This window comes from Poromitra crassiceps, assembly GCF_964638095.1.
Source record: "Poromitra crassiceps genome assembly, chromosome: 11".
Lineage (NCBI taxonomy): Eukaryota > Metazoa > Chordata > Actinopteri > Beryciformes > Melamphaidae > Poromitra > Poromitra crassiceps.
Window position 1 is genome coordinate 31946303 of NC_139643.1, and position 12500 is coordinate 31958802.

Consider the following 12500-nt stretch of genomic DNA (forward strand, 5'->3'; position numbering starts at 1 on the left):
ACACACACACACACACACACACACACACACATACACACACACACACACACACACACACACACACACACACACACACGTGCGCCTTCACCTGCATTGACCTGATATTCTTTATTTCATGCAGACTCTCACACAAACACACACGCCCACACCCATCCACACACACACACACACACACACACACACACACACACACACACACACACACACACACACACACGCACACACACACAGAAAATGAGTCAGTCCCATGAAACAGGCCCGCTCAGGTGCAGACGGATGTAAAACGCCTTCTCTCTCTCCCTCTGACAGAATTAGGTCTCTCTCCCACTCTCTTGCCCTCTCTCTCTCCCCCACTCTCTCTCTCCCCCCACTCTCTCTCTCTCTCTGTTGAGGGAATGAAATGTCATCTGGCCTGCTGATTGGGCAGTGAGAGGCCCGCTGGGAGGAGAGAGGGAGAGGTGATGAAAGGATGGGCTGGCCAAATCCAGCCTGCAGCCTTCATTGTGTGCAGGCGCGGTGGCAGACAGCTCTGTCTGGGGTCCTCAATGCTGCCTATTGTCGGGGGGTGTTTGTGAATGTGGGTCAGCTCAGAAGACGGTTTCCCTCACAACAAACTCTGCCTGCATCCGTGGAGCGCTGCTCTCTGTTCCCTCCGCCTCTCGTCCCCCTGCTCTCTGGTTCCTCTGATTATTTTCGTCCTCCTTCAGTGTCTGATTACTTGGCGTGTTTCCCCCATTCTCTCCAGCTTTCATTCCATCCGCCCATCTCATTTACACCCCGAGCGGCCTCTCTTGAATAAAGCCTATTTTCTTAACACACTTCCCCCTTCTCCGCGATCCTCCTGCAAATAGTATATTAAAAGCAGGACTGTTTCTGATAACAGAGATAACAGATTTGGACTCATTCTGCTATTCTATTTATTCTATTGTCGGCCTGACACTGACCAGACTGCTATGAAACAACTGGACTGGTCCCAGTGTGTCTGAGGGCAAACCTCTGAGCTCATTGACTGTTGTTTCAATGTGTGTGTTCCTCAGAGGGCAAGAGACATAGGGAGTGAGGGAGAGAGAGAGAGAGAGAGAGATGGAAAGACAGGGATGGGGGAGGTTGGGGGGGGGGGCAGACAGGAAATGACCTCCCCGAGAGAGAGAGGGGGCTTCCCTGAGGGCTGCATTTCTCTCTCTCTCTCTCTCTCTCTCTCTCTCTCTCTCTCTCTCTCTCTCTCTCTCTCTCTCCCTTTCTCTCTCTCTCTCTCTCCCTCTCTTTCTCATCATCTGTCTATGATGTCTACCCATAGATATGCATGAGAATGAGGCTAATCATGGAACTTTGTGCTCTCCTGCTCTGCTGGAAATATAAGGAGCTTACAGCTACAACAGTCATCCTTTAGCTCGGCTCTGGAAATCATTGCATCACTCGTTACTCAGGGGCGGTTACTGTAAATTAAACTGTGTGTGTGTGTGTGTGTGTGTGTGTGTGTGTGTGTGTGTGTGTGTGTGTGTGTGTGTGTGTGTGTGTGTGTGTGTGTGTGTTTCCGCGTGTCCGTGCATGTGTGTCTTTTGTTCTACCCATGCTTGACACATCTACAGCCATGAGTCAGTTTATAATAAAATAGAAAACCTCGCCTCAACTTGATGATTATAACATGCCAATGTGTTTGTGTGTGTGTGTGTGTGTGTGTGTGTGTGTGTGTGTGCGCGTGCGCGCGCGCATGCGCATGTGTGTGTGTGTGTGTGTGTGTGAGAGGGGGGGAGTAGCCGAATGTTGGAGAAAGTAATTTTTTAAAGTAACTAGTTATGCAACAATCTTACTTTTGATTAAAAGTACAAGATTATTAAAACTAACTTTTTATTAAAAGTAACTCCTTAGCCAATTAGAAGGCTACATTTGCGTTCCCCACTTTTGTCACTTTACTCTGTTTTAGGACATTATTCTATTTAAAGTTTTTCTCTATTTTTGCAATTTGCACGAACAAAAATAGAACAAAGTGAAATAAAAATAAAGGCAATAAAATAATAATCTAATAATGAATTACAAAAAGACATGTGGCCTAATCTGAGTAGCCTATTTTAGCCCTAGCCTATATATGAAGGGGTAAGCACTCTACCTCATGTGCCATAAAGGTGCAGATGTCTTGGCAACATCACTGCTGCTATTTGCACACACCGTCCGGGGCACAAACCTTCAAAGTGCACTGCACAGTCATTCTTCAGTCTGCAGACCTCTCTGCTCTACACATGCTCCGCTGCACAGAACACATATTCCCCCTGCGTTTATTTCCCAGACTTTCAACTTGCAGATCTTTAACTGGGCTCTGGCACCTCGCCTCGTCAGTCTTAACACACACATCATGACCCGAATTCCTCCCCGGTAAATGTGAACCATCTGTGCTCCTCACGACCCTCTCCAAGCAGCACAAGGCGCGTTAATGAGTGCATAGGTGGGTAAATTATAGTGAGGCTGCATGATAGTCTCCCTACTGTATGGAGTAGATGCAGGCTGGGCTGTTGACGTGTTTATCGACATTATTGTTCAGCAATGTCTGTAAGTAATGGGCCTATTTGGACATATGGTTGTTGGCTGTAGTGGGGAGCATTATTATTATATAATTTATATATATTATTATTTTATAGTTCTGGTTTTCTTATTTGGTGATAATGAAAACAAACATAATATTATATAGCCTATGTCTAGAAGATTGCATTTGCATTTTCGGGGTGGGGCGGGGCACCACAAAGCAATTATGCTTAGGGCACCCAAATGGCCAGTAGCGGCGCTGCTGCAAGTAGAATAGTTGATTGAAGTGTGCATTTTAGGAATTTTTCGTTCTAGATTTTTTTGTTAATATATATATATTAGGTTAAGTGTTCCCGGTTTGGTCCATAATGCACTATATAGCTCCTTGTCCCCGTGGGACTCTCCGTGGGAAGGAAATCTTCCCGTCTGCTTTGTCCATACCGGGATCGGATCCAGATCCGAGACCCCCGGAGGTTGCGGGGGCGCGCAGAAAACTCGGTCAAAGGGTTTCTCAATCTCTCCCTCCCCTCCCTCCCTCACACACACACACACACACACACACACACACACAAACACACACACACACACACACACACACACACACACACACACACACACACACACACACACACACACACACACACACACACACACACACACACACACACACACACACACACACACACACACACACACACACACACACACACACGACACACACATACACTCCCTTCAGTTTAGACTAGGCTACTTCTCACCAGTTTCAGATGCAATAGTGTGCGTGCGTGCGCGCGTTTGATTGCCTGGCCTGCGTATGCGCGCAAAGCTCTGGATCCCGTGCGTCAAAACTTGTCCACATCTGGTTTTGGCAGAGACGTAGAGTTGCAGGGGAGGGACTATCATCATGTGTGTGCGTGTGTGTGTGTGTGTGTGTGTGTGTGTGTGTGTGTGTGTGTGTGTGTGTGTGTGTGTGTGTGTGTGTGTGTGTGTGTGTGTGTGTGTGTGTGTGTGTGTGTGTGTGTGTGTGTGTGTGTGTGTGTGTGTGTGTGTGTGTGTGAACTCTGCTTTTCTGGAGCTCTGTATGTAATTTGCAGCAGATGACCACTTGGGGGGAATGGAGGCTTATTGGGGAGGTGAGCGTTTCCTCAGACGGCATCAGAGCGCACCGCACAAATTATTTGATTCTATGGATCTTCGTGTTTAGTGATGGGCCCCGGAGCTTCTCCGATGTGTGCAGCACTTTTCTCTCCACTTTCCAGCGCAACAAGTGGATAATGGACGTGTCAGCCTGCAGTGTGAGAGAGGCGAGGGGCGACTGCACCTGAACGACACAAAAGCGAATGCCGCATCAGACTCTGGCTGTGCCAACTGCCTTGTGGGAATGGATACCGGGAATTTCGTGGCGGTCATATGCCTTTTCTTGCTGCCGCTCGAAGGGCTTATCACCCCTGCCCCGGCGACGGGCTTTTGTCCCGACCGCTGCGACTGTCAGCACCCACAACACCTCCTGTGCACCAACCGCGGGCTGCGCGCCGTGCCCAAAACACCAACCCGCGTCCCCGAGGAGGTGCTGGTCTTCAGCCTCGGGGGAAACTTCATCGGAAACATCTCCGCCTTCGACTTCACACGGTACAGTAACCTCATAAGGTTGAATTTACAGTACAATCAAATACAATCCATTCACCCCAAAGCATTTGAGAAGCTCTCCAATTTGGAGGAGTTGTACTTGGGACATAATCTATTACCAACAATAGCCACTGGGACTTTACAACCCCTGAAGAAATTAACTATTCTGTACAGCAATAATAATGGCATCAAAAAAATCACACCAGAGCTCTTTGCCAACTTGGATAGCCTGGTTAAATTGCGTCTGGATGGCAACGCAATAGATCTGCTGCAGGACTCTGTTTTCAAGAGTTTGACTAATCTTCACTATCTCCATCTGGAATCCAACCAGCTGCAGCACATTCACAGAAATGCATTCTCCAAGCTCACCAACCTGCGCTTCCTAAACCTGGCCCATAACAAGCAGTCAGCCGTGCGCAATAGCTTCACTTTTTCCCAACTCACAGTCTTGACAACTCTCCTGCTCTCTGAAAATGAAATCCAATACATCGGGAACCATGTCTTCCAGAATCTGAAAAAGCTGTCCAAACTCTCCCTCAGCAACAACAAAATCTCCCGTCTGGACAGTGGGGCTCTGAAGGGACTGTCGAGCCTCAGAGAGCTTCTGATTGACGGCAACGAGCTGGAGGAAATCCCCGCCGCTCTCCTCGACCCTCTGGAGCGCATAGAGGAACTGGACTTCAGTCGCAACCGGATTTCCAACGTGGACTCTTTGGCTTTTACACAACTTAAACATTTGAAGGTGCTGAAGCTCAAGAACAACTTCCTCACCAGCCTGTCTGGTGACATTTTTGCCCTCAACAACGTGCTTTACAACTTGGATCTCCATGGCAATAACTGGACTTGTGACTGTCGCCTGGAGGAACTCAAAAGATGGATGACCTCTGCGCACTCTCAGGGCAAATTGTTGACTGTTTTTGTGCAGTGTCATCACCCGGCAACTCTGAGGGGGAAATATCTGGACTATGTGAACAGCTCCCAGCTGCAGCCCCTCGGGAATTGGACCCACTTGTGTGGGAGCCAAGCCGGGCCCGAGGAGAGCCGGGGAGGGGGGGTCCTGGAGAAAGAGGTGGAGGACGGGGGAAGAGGAGAGGGAGATGCACCGCTGCAGGGGGAGATGGGGCAGAAGGAGGGGGAGGTTGAGGAGATAGAAGCAGGAGACTTGGACATGACAGGAGAGGGAAGCAGGGAGGCGGTGATGAGGAGAGAGGGAGAGAAAATGAAGAGAGAGGGGCAGGAAGAGCTGGGGATCCAGGGAGACCAGGGGGGTCCAGAGGGGGCAGAAAGCGCTCCTTCAGCGGAGAGAAAGAAAGCAAAGAAAGAGTCAGTCAGCCCAAGGTCACGTGCTAAAGGTCGACGAAGGTCAAATGCCATTTCGAGAACAGATCCACCAACCTTTTCCACACTGACCACACCACATGACGGACACCCTGATTATCCAAACACAGGGCTCCCCACCACTTCTCCCGTCCAATCAGGAGAGAAGTTTGATCTTCTGAGGTCCGGTCAGGAGGAGGCCCTACCTGTGATCACAGACCCGTGTATGTTCAACCGTCATTTCATCACTAACGTGTCGGTGGATCAAATCACCTCCAGTACTGTCACCGTCCACTGGACCACCAGGGAGCATCACCGCTACACATCGGGACCTGGCCCCGGGATCGACGAGGTCCACTACCGGGTTCTGTTCGACCGGTTCGGCACACAGGACCGCTTCCCCCGGTACGTCTACGCCCACGGCGCGGCCCGCTCGGTGACCCTCCGTGAACTCACCCCGGACGTGACCTACATGGCGTGCGTGGAAGGGGTGGTGGGGGGGTCCGTGTGCCAGGTGGCGCCCCGTGACCACTGCACCGGGCTGGTCACTCTCCCGGAGGGCCGAGGTGGCGGGCTGACCTCTGACCTCCAGCTGGTGACCGTGGCCACGCTGGCCGGAAACGCCGTGCTGCTGCTGGTGATTGGCGGGGCCTGGCTGGGGCGGAGCCTGAAGCGGAGGTTGCAGAGGAGGAAGTCGGCGGTGCACGTGCGGCACATGTACTCCACCCGCCGCCCGTTTCGTGCCGCCATGGCCACCGCCGCCGTTTCCACTGACTTCACCTGCTACCAGAGCAGCCGACCCCCGCGACTCGGGCCGCTAGAGGAGGGGGACCTCATCGAGTTCCCCTGTGATCGCTTTCTTGACAACAACACTGCTCGCAGAGACAGTGACATGCAGAGATTCTCAGACTAGAACCATAAGAACCCTGTAAATGATACCTGTACATTATAGACTAGAACCATAAGAACCCTGTAAATGATACCTGTACATTATAGACTAGAACCATAAGAACCCTGTAAATGATACGTGGACATTAGACTGACATGTGTAGCTCCGGCTGGAGAGGGGACACACTATGTGTTGGGTTGCTATCCGTAGTGTAGCTCCAAGGCTTTAGAATGCACAACGAAAACTTCACTTTACACTAGTAGGGCTGACCCGAATGCGCCGAAGCTTCAATCGATGCCATGGTAATCGATGTCCCAATCAGTATTCAAATGCTTTTTTTCTTATATTTATTTTTAAATAGTAATCCGATATTATTCATTATGGATCAACATTAATCATTATTACTTATTCTCTCAGACAAGGACATTTAACATGAGTGATAATTTTGTGCCTCACAGCTCTCATCTAACCTTACTTACCAGCACTGAAACTGCGACAGTTTGACCATGCAGCCAGCAGGGATGAGCAAATTTGTTTTTTTGGGCTATGGCTATAATTTATTTGACGTGAATATATATTCCAATACTTGTCACTGAAGCTTCAAAGCCCAAAAATGGTATTTGGGGCAGTCCTACTTGACAGTGCAGTATCATACTAAAACCATGAGAGTGTTTGTGGTCTTGAACAACAAACCAGAGTCAGCGGTCTCACCGTTTTGTCTCTTTCAACCACAAGAAAAACACTGCCATAAAACGGACAGTGACAATAAAGCAGCTGTGTCTTCTCAGACACTAGAGGAAGCCGATCCCTCTGGCTTCCTCTTCCTGCTTTGTGTCTTTCCTCTTTGATTTCCTTTTCCTGGCACCTGCGAGTGTTTCTAAACGTGTGACTTGGTGCGAGTACAAGTGCGTCGTATGCATGTGGGAATGCATAGTGCGATTGCTCACTGATTTCAACCGGTGCTAATTTTGAACCCAGACATCATAATGTCTCTTTATATGTTTCTGTATAGTATAATGATGGCTGCTGGTTGGCAGGGAAAAAATACTTTGTTTTTTGTATAACTTCTACTATGTTTTTATACTTTTATATGGAACTTTGTATTATTCTGCAGTACATGAAGGAGAAGTAAAATCCCCAACAATGTGACTGATTTGTCTTGAGTGTTTGAGGATGATTATGGTGCAATATTTACATATATGATAGGCTGTCCTACAATCCAATACATTTTAAGCCTCTCATCGTATAACGCAGAGGGGTGTATATTTCAAGTGTGATAAATAAATGAAATATGACACCTACTTCTACAATAGGCCTTTTGAAAACACTACTATTGCATATCATTCATGTTAGTAATTGTCTCTTGAGAACATTTCTTACAACATATTAGCATTTATGTCAATTGTGAAGCAACATATTCAGTGTCACTGTAGTGACTACTACTAGTGTAGTCAGGGGTTTAGAAAGAAACCCAATCAATCTATGAGTGTGAGATGGGAATAAGAGAGTAGGCTATGCGTATATTTGAAAAGTGTGTGTGTGTGTGTGTGTGTGTGTGAGGTGGAGTGTCCACGCATGCATTTGTAGGCTATGTATGTGTGTCAAGCAAGATGAAATCTGGCAATAGTTAAGCTGGTCCTTTGTTTGAGTAGACAGGGTGGAGTACCTCCCACACTTAACCCAAATCACACACACAGACATGACACACACACACACACACACACACACACACACACACACACACACACACACACACACACACACAGCTCTGTGTTCTGGCATTACAGTCGGCTAATCACATCCAGCAGTAAATGAAGTCTTTAGAGTGGTATAGTGCCCTTTACTGATGGTGAATGTGGTTAGATCAATTAAACTCCAGAATAAACAAAGGGGGGAAACAGAGCATTTCTCATCACTGCTTTGTGATGTTTCACATATTAATTAAGAGAGCAGCCATTACTTTAACGTGGCTAAACATAAAGCAGGCTGTGGTCCACCTTCCAGTCCAGTACACTCAGTCATGGTAAACCACTAACAAAAACAGTCACTAGATGGCAGACTAGACCGTATATGCAGAGAATCACAATTTCTTACCTCACTGCTGCTGAGAGTAACCAGCAATGGCCACTGAACAGCTTCACATAACTTATGGTACCACAAAATATTTGATTCCTTCCTTACTAAACGAATACAAATCACAAGGAGATTACCAAGAATAAGTGTTTTTATTTTAGCATTAGATTTACAGCGATTGTCAACATCTGTACAGTACAAAAAGTGTAGCCTAAATAAAACTGAGCAAGAGATAGTTGTTGTTTAGGAGTTATTATAGGGTCTCAGGAAAGTTATGGTAAAAAATACTTGTGTAGGAAAATATCAAGTGCTTCAAAGAGATATTGTACAATCAGGTATCAAACTGCTCTCAAAGAGACGTGGGTCTGCTTTACAAGACTATGAAATTAGGACATCTTAAAATAAATGAATATTTTTCCTTATTATTAATATATCCTTTTTTTTCTTTTTTTTTTTTCTTTTTTTTTTTACAAAATACAAAATTGTAATAGTATTTTTTTACAGTCTGCCTCTGGATCTAAAAGAAGGCATAATGTGTGCGCTTGCCCTTACTCAGTTGAAAAATACAAACTAATTCATAATATAGGTCTTGTTGTTAGGCGACATAGTGCAAGGTATAAGAGCAAAAGGTTCCGAAATAAAGTGTTATGATAGTCTGTGTGCTTACAAATACATAGTCAATGGGTAGCAGGCAATGGTCAGATTGTCATCAACAGAAACAGATATTTTGTGAACATACATAGGATCCAGTTGCCACGTGTCCGTCTCAATTTTTAACAACAACTCAAGGCTTTTAGAATGAGTCGTTTTTGCACCGGTCACGGTAGAGAAACTAGACGTATGGCTCAGTATGTGGCTTGTCTCCTCTCCAACATAAAGAAGAAAGGGTGTTAACAACATTGAAAAATACTCCAGGCGTGTTCATTTGGACTTATGAAAGCACCTATCCAGTTCAAAAGTTCATGTATGTTGTACACAGTATAAGAGGAGACAAGGGCCTGCAGCTAGGCAAGACATTTAAAGCACAGTTATGTCAGGAGGCTGTTACAGTCTAATAAGGTCCCTCTATGTGATGAGGGCTAGTGTCCCGGGTGGTGGTCGTGCCCTGTGTCGCCCCCTGCAGGCGAGGAGGTGGAGATGCTGTTGTGCTGGATGGCCTGCAGATGAGACCCAGGACATGCAGGGGCGGGACTTCCTCCTGGGCTCACCCCTGCAGCTGGACACAGAGACAGCTGTCAATCACAGTCCGCGAGCCTGCGTGGTGTGTGTATGTTTGTCTGTCCATTTGTTCTGTGCATTTGCTTGTGTGTGAATGTGTCTCTGAGTGTGTGTGTGCATGCGCGCGCGTGGGTGCACACGTGTGTGTGTGTGTGTGTGTGTGTGTGTGTGTGTGTGTGTCAGTGTGTGTTTGCATGTGTTTACAGGCTACAGTGCATGACCTTTTGTAAGGGTTTAACCATAAGGAGAATGTCCTCAATATCAACTTTGATAACACAGCTAAAGAGCGAAAATCAATAAAAACGCATTGCAATTCAGATTAAAGGAAAACATCTCTTTTATTTGGACATAGGAATACTGTACATACAGGTAAATATACAACAGTAGAAATATATGAATGTAACACATGCCAAAATTGCATCCCTCTTTGTACTCTTAACAAAACATAATGGACGCTTCCATTGAAGCCTCAAGGTGCAAAGTGTCTTTCAATAATCTTTCAATACAGGTCAGTTACAGGTCAGTTACAGGTTCAACTGCTATTGAACATGAACTTCAGCCTGCCTGGAGTGCAAGATGGGCATGGTATGCGTTTTGTTCCATGCTAGGTGCATGCAAGGCAAAGTAGCATAGTAGCATTGCAATCCATTGCATTTCAAATAGCAAATCAGTCTAGGTCCGATTGATGACATGAGTATGAAACATAAAGTATTCCCTTGAAAAGAGAACGAAGAGATTGCTTCTCCATGGGAATAAGAGTGGGTGTGTGTCTGTGTGTCTGTCTGTCTGTGTGTGTGTGTGTGTGTGTGTGTGTGTGTGTGTGTGTGTGTGTGTGTGTGTGCTGGTACTCGGAGATGGCGGGGTGAAAAGCCGGGACGTACTTCCTATTAAGTGCTTTGTAGTTGCGGCAGTGGCGTGCCTCAAGGTGCAGTACTAGGTCCTGAGGTGTTTTTTTTGAAGGGGTTGGTTTGTCATAGCAGGACAATTACAACCGCGGGGCTGTTTCTCGCCTGCATATAGTCTCAGGGGACATTTTGGGGATGGGATAAGGTAGTCGAATTATACCCTCGGCGGAAGGTGGAGGCAGCCGGTATCAGGCGCTGGGGAAAGCTGGTGAGATTTCTAGAAAGGGGTGCGGGGTGGGGGAGGGGTGTTACTCACTGGGGTACCCCTGCGACTCTCTCTGGCGGGCGGTGACGGGACAGTCCTTGTGGGTCAGTAGAATCTGCTTCAGTTGACCCACCTCCGACCTCAGTGACGTCACCTCGTTCTGGGAACACACGAAGACATGAGCGTCAAGGGAGGTTGTGTTTGTGTGTGTTTTTGTGTACGAGCAGGCCTGTGTGGATGTGTCCTACCTAGGGATGGGACAATAGCCAGTATTAAAAACAATAACAGTTATGACATCGACACTCATTTTTGTTACGTGACCACTGTGATAACCGTGCTCTCGTCTGTCATAGGGCTGCAATTAACGATTATTTTCATTATTGATTAATCTGTTGATTAGTTTCTCGACTGTTTGGTCTATAAAATGTAATACAATTGTGAAAAATGACGATCACTTTTTCCCCAAAGTCCAAGATGACATCCTAAAATGCCTTCTTTTGTCCTAACCAACAGTCCACAACCCAAAGATAGTGAGTTTACTGTTATAGAAGACTAATGCAAGCAATAACAAATATGAAAATATTCACATTTAGGAAGCTGGAACGAGAGTCCCCCCCCCCCCCTAAGTCTAAATGATTAATCTATTATAAACAATAATTGGCGATTACGTTTCTGTCGATTGAATAATAATTAATTGACCAAGCATTTCAGCTCTAGTCCATCACAATTCATGTTTTATTTTCTGAATTGATAGACCAGTATATAGCTCTTTATTTTAGACAGTTTTTATGTTTAGAGATCATTGTGGTCAAGGTAATTGCACTATGAAAGTTTCATATGGGCACAGGTGGGTGCCGACCTGTAGCTGGAGGTTTGTGTGCGTCAGCTCCTCAGCTTTCTTCTCCAGCGAGGACACCCACACTTTCCTCTTCTGTCGGCAGCGCGTGGCGGCGGCTCGGTTACGTTCCAGAAACTTCTGTCTGCGCTCGTCCGGGTCCTGTTCCAATGTCCTCCTGCGACGACCGCCCCCTCCTCCACCGCCACCACCAGGCTGCTGGGGGGAGTGCATCTGCTGCGACCCTGGAGATACCTGCAAGCACACACATTCCTAGCCTCAGAATTCAACTACTCAATCGTTTCTGCGATTTCGTAGTCCCACACAAACGAATGACACTGCGGGCTCCTTGATCTAAAGCCCTACGTTGTCATACATGTAAGCAATCACAAAAAACAGTACTTGCCTTAAACCCAAGGTTGTTGTCCGTTGAACTGGGCTAATTGTCTTCTTAAATATTGCGTGGTTTTCAATACCGAGCCATTTTTGTCATGCCAGAGCCTGTCATTTCTGTTCTTCAGGATGTGTAATTACAGGTTTCCACCCATAGCCACAGCAGAGAGGGCGCCATTACCCTGCTGGGAAGCGGAAGAACAACAACGGCCATTTTCAATGGAAAAGAAGCCGAGATAGGCTCTGGCATGACAAAAACGGCTCGGAATTGGAAACTATGCAATATTTAAGAATACAAATAGTTTAAAGGACACCAACCTTGGGTTGAAGGTTTAAGTACTGTTTTAATGTGATTGTTACATGTATAAAAAAAAAAGTAGGGCCTTTGAGAATGGAGCCTGCAGTGGAATTCCGGGGTGGTTGTGTGAGACTACGATATGAGAGAAATGATTCAGTAGTAGTCTGAGGCTAACACATTCTCTGAAGCTGTCAGAGGAAATATGAGCTCAGGTGTTATTTGTA

The 12500-nt window shown here is 46.6% G+C and overlaps 2 protein-coding genes across 2 annotated transcripts in view; one reads left to right on the top strand and one right to left on the bottom strand.

The window, feature by feature from the left end:
• The first annotated feature begins 3686 nt into the window (after positions 1–3686).
• Positions 3687–7531, top strand: tril (TLR4 interactor with leucine-rich repeats). The gene has a single exon (XM_083645714.1). The coding sequence runs from the start codon at positions 3899–3901 to the stop codon at positions 6371–6373; it is 2475 nt and encodes an 824-aa protein (XP_083501840.1). The 5' UTR covers positions 3687–3898; the 3' UTR covers positions 6374–7531.
• Positions 7532–9501: 1970 nt separating this feature from the next.
• The window catches only part of LOC310784649 (cyclic AMP-responsive element-binding protein 5-like), a gene marked incomplete at its 3' end in the record, with an annotated part of 21049 nt that continues 18050 nt past the window's right edge, over positions 9502–12500 (bottom strand). The window contains exons 8-10 of the mRNA XM_083645667.1: positions 11610–11840; positions 10802–10910; positions 9502–9638 (exon numbers count right to left, since the gene is read on the bottom strand). Of these exons, the coding sequence (XP_083501793.1) occupies positions 9502–9638; positions 10802–10910; positions 11610–11840 (477 nt within the window). The remainder of the gene's footprint in view (positions 9639–10801; positions 10911–11609; positions 11841–12500) is intronic.